This window comes from Camelus dromedarius, chromosome 11 (assembly GCF_036321535.1).
Source record: "Camelus dromedarius isolate mCamDro1 chromosome 11, mCamDro1.pat, whole genome shotgun sequence".
NCBI lineage: Eukaryota > Metazoa > Chordata > Mammalia > Artiodactyla > Camelidae > Camelus > Camelus dromedarius.
Window position 1 is genome coordinate 7,226,960 of NC_087446.1, and position 15,779 is coordinate 7,242,738.

At 44.4% G+C, this 15,779-nt stretch overlaps 1 protein-coding gene across 1 annotated transcript; it reads right to left on the reverse strand.

Moving 5' to 3' along the window:
- Window positions 1–1,551: 1,551 nt before the first annotated feature.
- Window positions 1,552–15,410, reverse strand: ADSL (adenylosuccinate lyase). The gene is made up of 13 exons (XM_010983544.3): window positions 15,240–15,410; window positions 12,473–12,676; window positions 10,788–10,832; window positions 10,189–10,268; window positions 7,624–7,795; window positions 7,365–7,411; window positions 6,679–6,769; window positions 6,167–6,236; window positions 5,874–6,021; window positions 4,439–4,529; window positions 3,730–3,819; window positions 3,031–3,207; window positions 1,552–1,668 (listed from the first exon to the last, which is right to left on the reverse strand). The coding sequence occupies exons 1-13, from the start codon at window positions 15,408–15,410 to the stop codon at window positions 1,582–1,584; spliced, it is 1,473 nt and encodes a 490-aa protein (XP_010981846.1). The 3' UTR covers window positions 1,552–1,581.
- Between the last annotated feature and the right edge of the window lie 369 nt (window positions 15,411–15,779).

Genomic DNA, 15,779 nt, shown 5'->3' on the forward strand with positions numbered 1-15,779 from the left:
AATGTGGTTTTAAGGGCCGCCTCCTAGTCTCTGTTTCCGATAGGCAGAACTCTTCACGTCTGGCTGCCTTTGATTGGATACAACTGGAGGTGATTCAGCCTCTTCACCCTCGCAGCATTCCCATTCCTGACAACTAGATGACCCAAAGGGGACAGTGCAGGGAGAAGCACTAACTCACAGCAGTTCCAATGTCTGGGCCCAAACCTGCTTCAGACTCTCACCAAGGGTATGGATGGGTCTCAGCTGCCTCTCCTGGGGCAATGGATAATCAAGTCCCACCTCCCTCCAACAGTATCTGAAGCGATGACAAGTTTTCTCTTGTAAGACAAAGAGCCCTATCATTCCTTCGCCTTTCCTCATATGACAAAGTCCAGTCTAAACTGGACAAAGGCTCTCCAGTTTATCTCTGTTCTCAGACTGGGTGTCCAAAATTGAACATGATGACACGAGTCTGGAACAGTAAGACTCTGGGGGCTTTTCTAGACACCACACTACCATCAACACATCCTAAAACTGTCTTACCTCGCTAGCAACCATTTCTGGTTCATGCTGAGTTTCAGGTTAACTTATTTACATTTACCTTAATTTTTCTTTGTCGTTTTGGCCACATTGTTTCAATCTATTTAAGTTAGATGCAATCTTAGTTATTTTACCAAGTAATTGTATTGGTTAATTGTCCTAGTTTTGTGTCATCTGCAAATCTGAGAAATAAGCTTTCTTCATTTCCATCTAAGCTGAAGATTTGCAGAATGAGACAGGGCCGAGGACAGAAGCCACTGGCACCTGCTAGTGCTCTCCTTCCAGTGGTGGTAATGGCTGTAACTCTCTCACCTTTGGCTGCAGGTGGTTCAGTCAGCTATCAACCTGCATAACCCAGCTGAGAGACTGTCAAATGCCCTGGTGAGATCAATATACCCAGTTAGCATCTCCTTGATACACAAGCCTTATCAAAGATCAAGGCGGGGTCGGGTACAGCCCAGTGGTAGAGTATGTACTTAGCATACATGAGGTCCTGGATTCAATCCCTAGTACCTCCATAAAAATAAATAAATAAACCCAATTACCCCCCAACCCCCTAAAAAAAGATCAAGTGAAGCTGGGTACAACTTGAGCTGAGCAAGCCTGATGATCACATCAATTTCTCCGGGAATTTATCGTAGCTCTAAATTTCATTACTTGTTCTACCAAATATAACTGAAATGTAGGTATCCAGCCATAATGAATCCAGATTATTTTGCTAGGCCCACATCAAAAACATTTTCAGAAGAAAGGACCAGGAATGCGTTTACTATCTCAAATCAAGTGAACACATAAAAAGGACTAGACTAGCTGGAAAATATGCCTTGAAAGAGCAGAACACAAACTATAAGCTACATTGATCATGCAAGTTTGTGTTGCTGTAAAAAAGAACCAACGACAATGCAATTTATTTCTGCATTGTAAACTTGAGAAACATGAAAGCACCATGGAAAGAAAAATTTAAGGTAACAATTCTTGAGGTAAAATAAGGCACTTTTTTGTGACTTAGCAATAAAAGTTAACAAAGCCAACAACAGTTCCCTGTTTAATTCTCTTTCAACCTCACAGACATAATTCTGCTTTCACCTTCATTACACTTTCATATGGTTTCAACAGGGGATACACCTCCTCTTCTAAGAATCTCTGTACCTGCCAAAGAGAAAGCAAAGGCAAGACAAAAGAAAAGGTTAAGATCAAATTTTGATAATCCTTTTTTCAACGTCAGTTCATATCACTGAGGCCGAATTTGATAAAGCTTTTATTCCACTACTCAGCTTCCATTTTTCTCAACTACCTGTCAGAAATCTGTTCCTAGAGACAGGCAGCTCACCCCACCAGGACCACCAAGCTGCCCTTCCCACAAACCAGCTTAGCCTATGTTCTCTCAGTTGGTCTCACCATTCTCCACCCACTACCCAAGCCCAAACCAACACTGCTTTCTCTCCTCCCCATTCAACCAGCTTCCAAGTGACCAACGCCCTACACAGCCCGCAATCACTGCCCGTGTCTGCCCAGCTGTGGCTCAGAGCCCTTAACCCATTGCAGCAGCCTCCTTTTTGGTCACCCAACACACAGTATACGTCCTTCGAATCCTATACACCAGTGATGTGAACATAAATGATATGTTCCAGTCTGTCTTCCACTTTAAATCCTAACTACTTCTGGGTCACTTGATACTCTGGCAACCCTCAATGATTCTGCCTTTTCTCCCATGTTGGACGTCCATGCGTTTGCCAGCTCCTCAGCCTGGGGCTCCCAGGTAACTCCTACTTGTCCCTAAGATTTGACTCAGATGTCTTGTCTTCCAGGAAGTCTTTCCAACTTCTACTATTCTAAGGTTGTTGCCTTCATGACCCCCCCCCCAAAAGATGTGTTTCTTTCAATTTTCACATGTATTGCTTGGTATTATAATGACTTATTTACAAGTCTTTGCCACTAAGTTCTGACCTCCCTGAAGATAAAGATTATCTATTCATCTTTGAAGCCCCAGAATTAAACAGAGGACCTGAACACAATCTGAGCACTTAGTCTGCACTCAAGAAATGTTTCTGAATTAACACTTGTAGTCTCCAAAAGACTAAGAGGAAAAATGAGACCTTTACTGAATACTTACAACGCACCAAGCACTACGCTAGGCCTTTCAGGCCACACAACCACCACCACCTATGAGATACGTATTCTATCCCATCAGCCCGCAAAAGCCAGAAGTCACGACTGAGCCCAGATCTACTGACAGTAAGATCCAGTCTTTGTCCTTACGCCACAGGCTGCAGGCCAAAAGAGAATTCAGAGAAATCCACAGGGGGAAATACTTAAATCAGCTCAAGACAACCAAATCTTGACCTTTTCGCCAGCAACCTGCTCTGAATTCTTTCTGACTAGCCCCACTCTCATCACACCTCCTACGAAGCAGAAACATTAAAGACAGTACTCCAGGCTCTGCAGCCCAGCCACGTAACAAGAGGGCACCCGGGGAAGACTGCAGCGCCCTGCAAGTGCTCTGATGCTTACCTGCTGGGATGCGCGACCAGTGAAAGTAGAAGGATCCAACAAATGGTCCAACTGGGAGTGAATGGGACTGAAGTAAGCATCAGCCTGGATACGCTCTATGAGATCATTGTCACCCCCTTCCTGCTTGACCACGGCAGCTGCCTGCTGGGAAAGCACTCTAATCTTCTCGTGGCAATCCTGGGAAGACAGCGAGGTGTTGCTGGTCTACTGCTAACAGGCAACGGAACGTCCACGCTGTCTATGGCTGGTGGCACAAAGGCCCCCCGGGCGGAGGTGACTCCCTTCAGTCTGACTCCACCAAGATCCTGACTGTCTGACCACATCCTAGGACGAACCTCAAGTGGATGCCAGCTCCTCTAAAGCTTCGTGAACCCTCTGCTTGTGTGTCCAGCCCACTTTCCAGCATTTCCTATGGAAATTCAGACCTAGTCTCTTCACTAAGCGTGGACCTTTTCTACAAGTGATTAAGCAATTCACTTTTTTTTTCAGGATGAATTATTTAGCAATTCACTTTTTAATAAACTGTGTTCACCACAATCACCCTCGAGAGGTAAGCTGTTCTACATGGTGGAATATGGTCACTGTTCTGCACCCATACCATAACTGAAGGTAACCACAGAAATGCCTTCTTCTTCAGGGAGGAGGGCAGGACTAAAGGTGTACTTTCAATTAATCCAGGAGCATGAAGGGGTTACAGACCTGGCGGTTACCCCCAGCTTTCACCATGGCCATGATGATGTTCTCTGTGGCCATGAAAGGCAGCTCTTGCCGAATGCGCCGCTCAATCACCTAGGAGAATGAAAGGCCAAGAAGGATACCCCAGGTTACAACCATGACCAACAATGCACAGCAGGGACACAAACTCCCACATCCATGAAGAAAGACGAAAGGAAGGCCTGTCTTATTCTACACCAGAGTTTTCAGTTTTCTCATAATCCAGAGTATTATTTTGATTTTAAAAAGAAATACTGATTTAATTAAACCTTTAAAAGTTGCTTCATCAGAATGACTCCTAAAACCTCAAGTTTGTACAATTTCAGTGCCTGACCTCAAGAGCTGAGTATAGGACGGACACAAACCCATCTGGCTTAGACTTAAAAACAGGCAAATGGAACAGTCTACTCTGCCAGTCACGCCAGAGCTGATGACTCACGCTGGCAGACAGTTCTCAAGCAATTCAAAGTACCTCTTCTCCCAAACTTTTCCATAAGAGTGTCTATGAATTCCACAGACTTATTCCCTAGAGCTCATGTCACAGCCTGAAGCGTGAGCTCTGGGTTGGAAGAACTCCTCCTGCACCAGAATAGCTCCCCCAACACACTCACTCCAGAGGAGGAAAAGGCTATACCCCGTTTCCCACATCCCAAGGTCCCCCCTAATATTTTACTTTTTAATTGAGGCTGCTTACTTTAGGGTATACCACCAATCCTTCAGAAATGTTCTGCAACGTGTTCAATATAGTATCTGCAGTGAGAAATGCCTCGGCCAGACAGATCCGTCTAGAAAACAAACAGCCAATTCAGTTATCGCTTTAAACAAACAACAATTTCCATGAAGTGTGCCAAGAAGCGGCCCTACTGACTTCTCATGCCAGATGCACTACTTGGACAGTTTCCTTCAATTTCATGATTTCAACTACCCCAGTGTCCTAGTGACCCCCAAATCTGTCACCTCTCAACTAGATCACTTAACCAAGTGCCAGACCATATACCTGCTTGGGAGCTCCACCTGATTATAGGCTCCTCAAACCCCAGACTGAATTCATCCACTTTCCACTGCCTCCTGCTCACCCTCTCAAATCCGCTCTTCCCCATCCTGCAGCTCCCGCCTCAGTGAATGGCACCAGCATCCTGTCTCGGACCTTAACGCTCGCTCCAGTCAACCACCCAGGCCAGCCCGCCTGACACTGACTTTACATCCACATCCCGCCTCTCCAGTCACATGACCGCTGAGCCAGTGTGGACTCAGATTTTTAGAGTAGACTCCTAGCTTGTTCTGATCAGATCCATGTCCCCTTACAACAGATTCTCCAAATTGTTGCAGGGTATTTTAGTGGGCACATCTGATTAGGTCAAAGCCTGCTAAAAATATTCATTGGCTGACTTCCAAATGAGTTCATGTTTTATTTCATTAGATAAACCAGACATTATGCACAGATCCCAGAGAGCTAGGTTTAACTATTTATCATTTCCTCTCGAGAAATTCCAGCAGAATGCAAAGCAAACCAGAATAAATGCTTTCAAATAAGTATAAATATAAATTAGAAAATCATATGCATGCTGGTACCTTATCAGTAACTACAAATTACTTCTGACCCATCTCATAACTAATCAAGATGCCACTGTGCCAAGATACCAGTTGACATCCACCTGCCTTCAGAACAATATCTAGACTCCTTTTCAGGGCCTAGAAGGCCCATCATAAACTGGCTACTACCGACCATCAGGTCCCACCTCACCATCTGCTACAGACTTCATTCTCCTGTGCTACCCGACTATTAGTCACACACTATTAGTAACTCTTTCTCCTGCCTTTGTGCCTTTATACATGCTCCCAACCTTATCTTAAATGTCTAAAAAATGCCTAGATTTCCTAAGCCTCAAAGCATCACCTCCCCTGTGAAGCTTTCCTCGACTCCCCTAACCCCCTCCCTCCTCTTTGTTCCACAGAGAGTACCCCGTGTATATTTCGACTCTAACACTTATCACACTGTTCTTTCTACATCCAGGGTCCTTAGGGACAAGGAAGGAATACAGAGATACTCAATAAAGTCCTTCTGCTTCTAGGCCCCTCATTGGGTCCTCCCCACAACCTGCTTTATCTGACACCCTCGATCCACTGACCGGTTGGCACTATCATCCAGTGTGCGTTCAAACCACTGCACAGAGGCTGTCTGCAATGGGTCCGTGACCAGGATCATGAGGTGACGGGCAAGGCTGCAGCACCGCTCCGAGCGCATAGGGTTCCGCTTGTATGGCATTGCACTTGAACCTGCCCATTTAAGGGACCAGAAGCAAAGACAGGAAGACTTCAGGGGACAGTGAGCGCCCCACCATGCTCTGGGCGAACTGCTAACACATGCCCACAAACCTCCCAGCATCTCTGTGGTATTCCCAGGTCTTCACATGACACTCACCAATCTGCTGTTTCTCAAAGGGTTCCTCCATCTCCTTGAGGTTTGCCAGGAGTCGTATGTCAGTACAAATCTGGGGGAAGAGCAGGGGCACAGGCAACACCCACACTCTTAGCAGCGGGGCTCTGGAGGCAAGGACTACGCTGGAGAAGGAGGCGAGCTCTTCAGCTGTGCCGCTGCTAAGCTGAAGGCCAGCATGTCCTCCCCGAGAGCTCCTAGACAGGGACTTACTCGGACTTCTCTTGGCTCCTGAAGAGCTGGAATGACATATTCAGGGAGCATGGAAATGTTTTGGTGAAACTCATGGAGAAACAAAGGCAAGGTGAACTTAATGAAGATGCTGTAGCTAGTCCTTCCTTTAATGCACCTTACTTTAAGTGAAGAGGCTTCACTGACGGGCCCCAAGTTGTTAAAAGTGATGCCTGACATCTCTTGAGAGCCACAATTGGGTCAAAGTCTAAGGCTGGTTTGGCCTGTCTGTGGGGTCCAGCTCTCTCATCACTATCACCACTCACCTTGTGCACTGATGCCCCCAAGCTAGCCAGCACGGAGAGCACCTCAATGTCTACTTTCCGTGTATAGGTCTGCCCTGTGATGATGAAAGCCCTAGAAATAAACAGAAAACAGCCTTAAGTGACAATATTTCAAAATGTGGCCATGTCAAGCAAACAAGCAAAAAAGGCTAAGTGAAAGTTTGGTCTCACTGGTGTACTAAGACACACTGAGCCCAGAGGACCTCACAGACAAGTGGCTCTGGGAACAAACTGTTCTTCCATCCTTTCTACTAATACCCAGACAGCTGCCCTGACCTGAGAAGGAAACACAGTCCAGCGTGCCTCTGTCCTGCTGCAGCCCAGTGGAAGCGCCCGAAACAAGGACCACTGGTGAGCCTTGTGGCTCTCAATGTGAATGGCCAGACTTACATGACCCAGTGGAGGCCCTCAGTAAAGAAACAGAAACAGCAACATGGGTAAGGCTATTCTAAAAAACCCAGAACTAAATAGCTTCCTTTTTTCTTATAAATTATAACAAAATAGAACCTAGACTACAAGAAGAAAAAACGCAGGCCAGAGATGGAAGGAAATGGGTGGAAGAAGAAAGAAAGCAAAAACCAAAAGAGTTAAGGTCAAATCTAGAGGTATAGTGAACACAAGTCTTTCAATACTTAATAGGGAGGCCAACACTTTTCCCACTTACCTACCTTTTAAATCCTGCCTTTTCTGTCACCATCTTGTCAAGCTGCTCTACCTTGGGAAGAAAAGACATCCCTATAGAAATCCAGGTGTGTCTAGTAGGAGATCATCTTGACATGTCAACCTGTACAGGTTTCCAGCTTTGGTACCCCTTCCAGTCCAGACTCCACCCATCCCAGCATCAATTGCTCCTACCATCCTGGGGTCAGCGATGTCTCTGGTGCTCCCACAGCTGAGTCTGTATTGCCCTGGTCGCTTTCAGAATACCTTTTGGTCATCTCCCTCGAAGAGCTGCAGGAAGCTGGCCTGAGTGCCAGTGGTGCCCTTCACTCCTCGGAAGCGCAGGTCATCTCGGACACGCTTCAAATTCTGGAGATCCATGCAAAGATCCTGAATCCAGAGACAGCAACGTTTCCCAACTGTAGTCAGCTGAGCTGGCCTGAAAACAACCCAAAGAGAACACAAAGAAGTCTCAAACCAATGACTTGCTTCATAAAGCTTTCATTGCTTCTTTTAATAACCACTGTTACCTCGGGAAAGGGGAAGAATTAAAGTAAGAGATGGAGAAACAAGTAAAGACAAAATAAGAGCTAAAAAGTTTAAGCCGAGTTGGGGGCGGGTACAGCTCAGTGGTAGAGCATGTGCTTGGGGGGCATGAAGTCCCTGGTTCGGTCCCCAGTGCCTTTGTTAAGGAGGGAAAAAAACAAACAAAAAAAAGTTTAAAGCAAGTAACAGTTAAGCAGATTCAATATCATTTATAAATATTCAATGTTTATAAAACTAAAGAGCTATTAGCATAGTTCTTTCATCATCATCAAGAGGCCCTATAAAGGCAGAAACAATGTCTGTTTTGTTTGTCCCCAGACCTTGCAAGAAATATACATGTCACAAACACTTTCCAGGTATCTAATGTGTCCTTGGTGTTAGAAATACAACAAAGAACAAAACAAAAAGGTCCCTATCCAGTGGAGCTCAGCGTTCTAACAGATGACCTAGCCTATTCCAGATGGAATTTCTCTATGAGGCTAATGATACTGACAGCTGGAGACGTCAAGGCACACCACAAGTAATGTCCATAGGAGGCGTCAAAAGCTAGGGTACACAGCCCCAAATAAATCTCATGCGAGTTTTCCTTGTTAACTCCAGCTAATAGATTAATGGTACAAAAAAAAATAATAATATATGAGTGGCCTTGTTCATAGCAGCATTATACACCGTAGCAACAAAGTGGAAACAATGCCAAATGTTCAGCAACTGGTGAATGGAAAAAAGGAGGCACAGCCAAACAATGGAATATTATTTGGCTGTGAAAAGAAACTAAATACTGACACATGCTACAGCATGAATGAACACTGAAAACACCATGCTAAGTGAAAAGTAGCCAGTCACCAGAAGATGAATATATGATTCTACTTAAATGAAATGCCCAGAAGAGGCAAATCCATAGTTAGAAAATGAAATGAAATAAAATAAAATAAAATAAATTAAAAATAAAAGTGGTTGCCAGGGGCTAGGGAATGGGGGAATGGAAGGGACTGCTAATGGGTAGAGGGTTTTCTGGGGGGTGATGGAAATATTCTGAAATTATGTATTGCTAATGACTGCATTAATTCTGTAAATATACAAAAAACACATTGAACTGTATCCGTTAAATGGGTGAATTTTCTGGTATGTCAGTTACATCTCAGTAAAGCTGCTTCTTTTTAATTACCAGGCTGACCCTTCTAAGGTGGTGTCTACGCACCCAACATCATTTCCTGCGTTCCTAATGCCCGCCAACTGCGGCAGCAGACGCCGCTCATTACACCATCCCAGGTGTATGCTGGACACCTGCTGTACCACGAATGCCTGCTGAACACGCTCCAACAGATGCAGGAGAGGAGCTTCAACACAGTGACTCTGGGTGTGCAGGGAGCCGGCACAGAAGGCAACATCCACCATGGCCAAGCCACACACACCAAGCACTGACTCCTTCACATTAACAGTTTCTTCTGGTTTCTGCTACCAATAACCGAGGCCCTGATTTTAAGGAAGAGGAAACTCAACAGGCTCTCCTGAGTTACAGGAAATGATACCCTTGTTGCCGTAGCAACATCCCATCAAAACACAAGGCAGATGATAACATACCACTACTCAAATGTAGCATTCCCAAACTGACATCATCAGCCTTAATAAAAGGTTTTACCCAGTAATCATAAAAATACTTGCACATTCAAAAACTAAAAACTACAGACAGTAGGGGAAAAACTTATTTACCCTACTCTGTCATAAACCAGAGTAGTCAGTATTTACATCATGGTGTGCTTTCTTCCATTCTTTGTACAGTTTATATGCTGACTTTCTCCCACAACATTAACCTAAGCACATTTCCATGGTATTAGTCTTACAAGCATCATTTTAATGGCTGTATATTATTCCAACCTGTGGATATACTATATACTTTGTTTAATTATTCTCTTATTCTTGGACATTTAGCCCAATGCTTACCATCATAAATAATATTTTAACAAAGATCTTTGTACATAAGGTTTTCCCCATAATTTGTACTACTTTCTCGGGATTCTCAAGAATGGAATCATTGAATCAAGAATACTTGCTAAGGCTCTTAATACGTATTTCCCAATAAAATGAACCATTAAAGTTATTCTCTCACCAGTACAGCTCTTAAGGTAGATACAAGGTTTGTTCTTTATAAGCACTCCAAGTTATCTGCTTATATTATGTTTTGAATTTTTTTCCCTTCAAGGTTACCACAGAGAAGGGAGAAGAAATAAATAAAAGCCAGTTGCACATAAACAAGCCCAATTCCCAAGAGGTAATCACCTCACTTACTGGAAATGTGTGAAACCTAAGGTGGGAAGATCGGCTCGTTCCTTGGCAAAGTCGGCAAGCCGAGAGATCGCTCTGGCAAGCTGCGAGAAAGACCACGTGGTAGAAAGAACGTGAATTCAGGCTGAGCACTTTATGTAAACAGGAGCTAAACTGGGAGACACTTTCATATAAAATTACATCTCCAGCTCAGAGAAGGCAGAGGTCATTTTTTTTTATCTTTATGTCTTAAAGTGCCTTGAAGAGTTCATACTAACCAACATTCAAAAACTGAGCTAAAAATGTCACCTAAAAAGTTACAAATTATTTTTGCACAATTTAAACACTACCGGCACGCTCGTGAAGAAAAACAGGACAAAAATCATAAATCTGACCCACATATTCCAGCAACATGCTGCAGGTTACACTTCCTTCACTTAAAAGGCTGTGCTTTAAAAAGCATTATTAACTTACAGTGTTTTAATTCAAGAAGAAACAATTAGTTTTACAGGTCAGACGTAGGATCATTCACCTGAGTAAATGTTTATTTAGAGTTACACTGTGCTGACTCACTCAAGGTGGTGCCCACCTCCTGTCACAGCGAACTTCTGCCAACTTCTTACCTTTGGCAAAAGCAGGTCAAATGCATTTCTAAGAATAATCAGGTCCTGCAAAGGAAGATGAAGTAGTCTTTTGTTAAACAGCTCCGTCCAGACAGCATTATGACAGAAGACTTTTTGGCCATCACAACTGGGTTTCTCAGTTAGCTGCCTGTATCATTCTTAGCAAGACACCATGCACGCCAGAAGATGCTAACAGAAATTGTTCCTTTCATTTATTGTTTCAAAAGCACACCGACTTAGCAGTACTGCTGAAATCTGTAAGCACATAATCTTTATACTTAGAAAGCCCTATTTATGTGGTATCTAAAATAACTGGAAAATGATAGGGGTAACCCTGTGAATACTGTGAAGATGTCCAGGTCAACAGTTTTTGTCTTCCTGTCAAGTCTCTAAAAAGCATCCACAGGGCGCATTCCATTAGTTTCCTCTCCCTTTTTTGTCATGTCTATCACTGCTAACAAAAAAAAAGGCATGAACCAGAAGACCGAGGTTTAGGAAATTTAAAGCTGTTCTTGAGGGAGTTAGGAGATGTAAGTATTTCGGGCAACTCCAACACATGCTCATTAGGCAGTAATTGTTGAGCCCAACTACACACTCAGTACTTTTAACAAGGATATTTCAATTTAGAGGACTGTTCTTCTCCCATTATCTGACTCACCAATTACACACAGATGCCTTTAATAAGTACTGCTCTGGACAAAATAATGTTATTTGGGGCAACTTAAAAATTACTGGCTTCTTTCTAAATTGGAAGTGTATCTGAATCTAACTTCTGGTCCCACTGTGATGAAGGGCACAGCTTTGGAGCCGTTCTACCCAGTCCTCTATCCTTTCTAGCTGTGAAACCTACAGCAAGTTCTCCAGCTTCTCATCTGTGGATATAGGAATAATAAAGCCAGAGCCAAAGACTACATGTCCTGAATCCATTTACATGAAATTTCAAGAAAAGGCACAACTATAGGGACAGAAAGCACATCAGTGGTTGTCTGGGACTGGAAGCAGGAGTGGAGACTGAGGAGCAAACAAGCAAGGGAGAACTCCTTGGGGTGAGGGATATGGTCTAACGCTGGTGTGCGGAGGCTAAATCACTGCAGAAATTTACTAAAGCTCACTGAACCAGACATTTAGAATGGTAACTTTATGGTATTAAACTATACCTCAATAAAGCTATTTTAAAATGGTGATAATTGCATCTGTCTCTTATGGTTGTTGTGAAGAATAAATGAAGCACATATAAAGGGCTCAGAATAGCATCAGACACCTGGTAAACTCTTGGGAAAATGCTTGCCATTACTTTTTTAGGTCCATGAGACACTTCTGCTAACTAAAGGATATGTTTAAGAATTACAACACAATGCTTTCTTCTTTTCAGAAGTCACAGCACGGAGTTATAAAGGACTTGGGAAGAAAATCCCTTTGGAAAACTACCTTGGCCACTAAAATGCAAAGATCTCAGCTTTCATCCAGCATACCAAGGTGGAGGCAGAATCTGTAGACCTTATTTTATGGAGATCATTAGGGGCTTATAGTTTAGATTGGAAGGATTTCAAAAGCAGAAAATTCCTAAGCAGTGAGATACTAAGATCTATGGAGTCACTTCCTAAAATGGACAGAATCAAATAAAACTTATAAATGCATTAGAAAGGTTGAGTCCTAAGTGGAAACAAAACAACACGGGCTCCTACTGTATTGTCTCCCACATAGCAGGAGGTGGCACCAAGGTGAATGATGCCAGCAGCTTTCGGGCAGCAGTGGGCAAACGTGTGCACGTGAGCCATCACGTCATGTCGTAACCGCTTCTCTTCCTCAGCTGCCATCTTGAAGTCGATGTTGTCCAGGTTTGACTTCATCTCCTGGATTTGTTCATCTGTGATAGGCAAACCCAATGTCTGCAGAACAGGCAAAATAAAATAACCTCTTATGTCACAATTACTTCAACTGAAAAAATGACACTGAAAAAAAATTGGTTCATGTTAGCATGTATGCCCTACCTCCCAATTCTTAAACAAAAATTGGGGGCAACTAAACTAAAAGGACAGGGGGAGGAAGGAACAATTTTCTAAATGAATTATGGTAAATTATATTCTAAGTAAAATCCAATATATACAACAATAATGTAATCCTGATTTTTGTTCCCTCTGCCCCTGTGTCTCTGCTCACTCCCTCACATGTTCTGGTCTCGGGGCTCAAACGTCATCTTCTGAGAGGTCTTTCCTTTCCTTCTTTTGTGTGTCTCTCTCTATTCCCTTAGCCTGGTTTTATTTAGAGCACTTATCACACCACATGACATTTTTACAAATTTATTAGCCTGTCTCTCCCCTCTAGAATACTCTGAGAGCTTGTGGTATTTACTGCTTGCTCCTTAGTGTCTGGCACTTAAGTGCCCAAAGTGTAGGACCCAGGCCACAGCTTTACATTTGATCTAGACGGATTTTGTCAGAGAAACCAAAATTAGGAATGCTGTTAGTAGTTTTGCCAACAAATTATGTGCAGCAAATTCAGAGCAACTGAAAGCAATTCCAGGAGCACTTATGAGAAAACAAACACATCAACATCTTACATTCATCCATCACTGAAAAAAAATCAGGCTGCCAAAAAAACAGCTGGCAGCCCACAGGCAGCTCTGAACCCTGGGGCCAAGTACTGAATATACACGTTGGTGAAATTTATTCTAACCTCACTTGAAAGTTTCAAGGCCTGACCCTGGAAAGGAGCTCACATCTTAAGACCTATCTTGTCCAAGATGGTAGCTCCTAGCTAGATGTGGCTATTTACATTTAAACTTTATAAAAAGTAAAAACTCAATTCCTCAGTCACACTAGCCACATCTCAAGTGTTTAATAACCACCTCTGGCCAAGGTGCCTTGGATCTTCAGTCATTAGATACGACGTCTCAGGGCTCCTCTCAAAGCAAAGCAGCAGGGGGCAGTGTGGTCAAAACTGCTTCCTACCTCCAAGCAATGCATCATCTCAAAATTCATTCCCTACTCCTAATTTTCTGCATTCCTCCAAATCTCATTCCCCAAGGTTTTTTTTCTTAATTATGTAATTTATGCTGCTAATTTTGACACCATACCTAATAGATAATCCAAACTCAGGCTGGTATCAAAACTGTATGCATTTCAGGCAATGTGTGGACAGGGCAGAGGAAAGAACACATATTTAGACTACATTTCAATCCCAGCTTGAAGCTTTTACCAGCTATGGTGGCCCTGGCAAAATCGCTGAGTGCCACTACCCTCACCTACACAGAGAATCAAATACAATAGAAAACAGGGTACATGCTAATACATCGCGAATCACAACACACTATTCATGTCCTCCTCTACGATCTGCTATTGTTATCGGAGCCCACAGTTCATGAAATCTCTCTGTATCTTCATTCTATCATCTGTAAAACAGGACCTGTCACAAAGAGTTGTTTTGAGGATTACTAAGCTATTCACATGCAAGGTCTTCAAACTGCCAGGCACACACAGAATAGGCACTGCAGATATGTCTGATAGTATTTGTGTCATTTTATTTCCTTGAGCACAGTGATAGGAAAGGGGAATAGTCTAGGAAGAAAAGTTTTCTGTTCGGGGACCGTGCACCTTGGTCCTGGGCACTACTCAGATCATTTCTGGGTTAACTAAATGTCATTTGGGAGGACATCGCCATCTTGCTTGTTGTGGCATTTTCCTCTGAAACTTTATAGCTCTCTGGATCACCTTCAGCTACCTTCAGCTCCTCTGGGAAGTCCCGTTGGGAGCTATTTCTGAAACCCATGAGCTGAACAGCTCTACATGCAGCTCTTATATGAGAAACCATAAATCTCGTCTAATAACCCCCTTCCCTGATTCTCCCTCCCGAGACAAAAGGCAGCCGAGTAGGGCGGAAATGGTTGCCCAGGAAACACGGATTTTGCAGTGACAATCCTGTCTCAGACTACACTGCGGCACTGTGGAAGATGAAGTGGCTAAGCGCTTCGCTCTGCACTGAACGCGGGTTCACACCTGGGTTCCGCTGTTAATGGTTGGAAGCAATTAACTCGCTGGATTATCATTGAGGCTTGGTCTTCTCCCCTATTAATACGGGGAAATCACCACCTAGCTTGCCAAGTCTTCATGGGTTAAAGGGGGGAAGACGTGCAGAGAATCGAGCACAACGGCGTGTAACAAGCGCTCAGCAGTGTACCCGTACAGGAACCGCCGAGATTCACTCCCTGAAACGGGAGACCGCACTTCTCGAGGTCCCCTCTGTGGCTCTAACCCTCGATGATTAAAAACATGAGAAGCAACAGGTGGCGGCTCCCGGGCCTCCTGCCCTGGCCTTCCTGGGGCCGCAGCTCCTCTGGAAAGGGAACACCCGGCCGAAAATAGCGGGGCAGCTGCCCTGGAGGCTCAGTCCAGCTCGGTGCCCAGCCCGGCACGTGCAGGGGCGGGCCCGCCTCTCAGCCCCGGGACGCGTTACCTGCTCCGCCTCCGCCAGCCATAGCCAGAGCTGCCGCCAGGTCCGGAATTTGTACCTGTCGCTAAACACGAAGCACATCTCCGGGCTGGCATAACGGGAGGCAAGCGGCGAGCGGTAGCTTTCGTGCCCGCAGGCCTCCTCCCTCCCGCCACGGTCTCCTCCCGCCGCCATCCTGAACACGCGACCCAGTCGGGGCGGACAAGATCGGCGAGAAGGAAGCGGAAGCCCGGGGCGGACCTTCCTCCACGCGGGGCGGGACTTCCTCCACTTGGTCCCTTCCCCGGGGCTCCGGGAAACTCAAGCCCTCAAGGTTGCGGAGTTTCGGCGACTCGCTGGTCAGGTTTCAGGAGTTTCTCTTCGTTGACAGACAACGTGATTAGCGCTTCACAAGTTACTTACAGTTCTGTGTCTCGCTTTCCCCACCTGAAAAAAGGTACATTAAGACCTGTCTTTAAGATTGCTGTGAAGTTTGAGTATCAATGTCTGGGATACTCAGAAAGCCCTCTTGTGTGTTTGCTATTATTATTATTGTCGCCCACC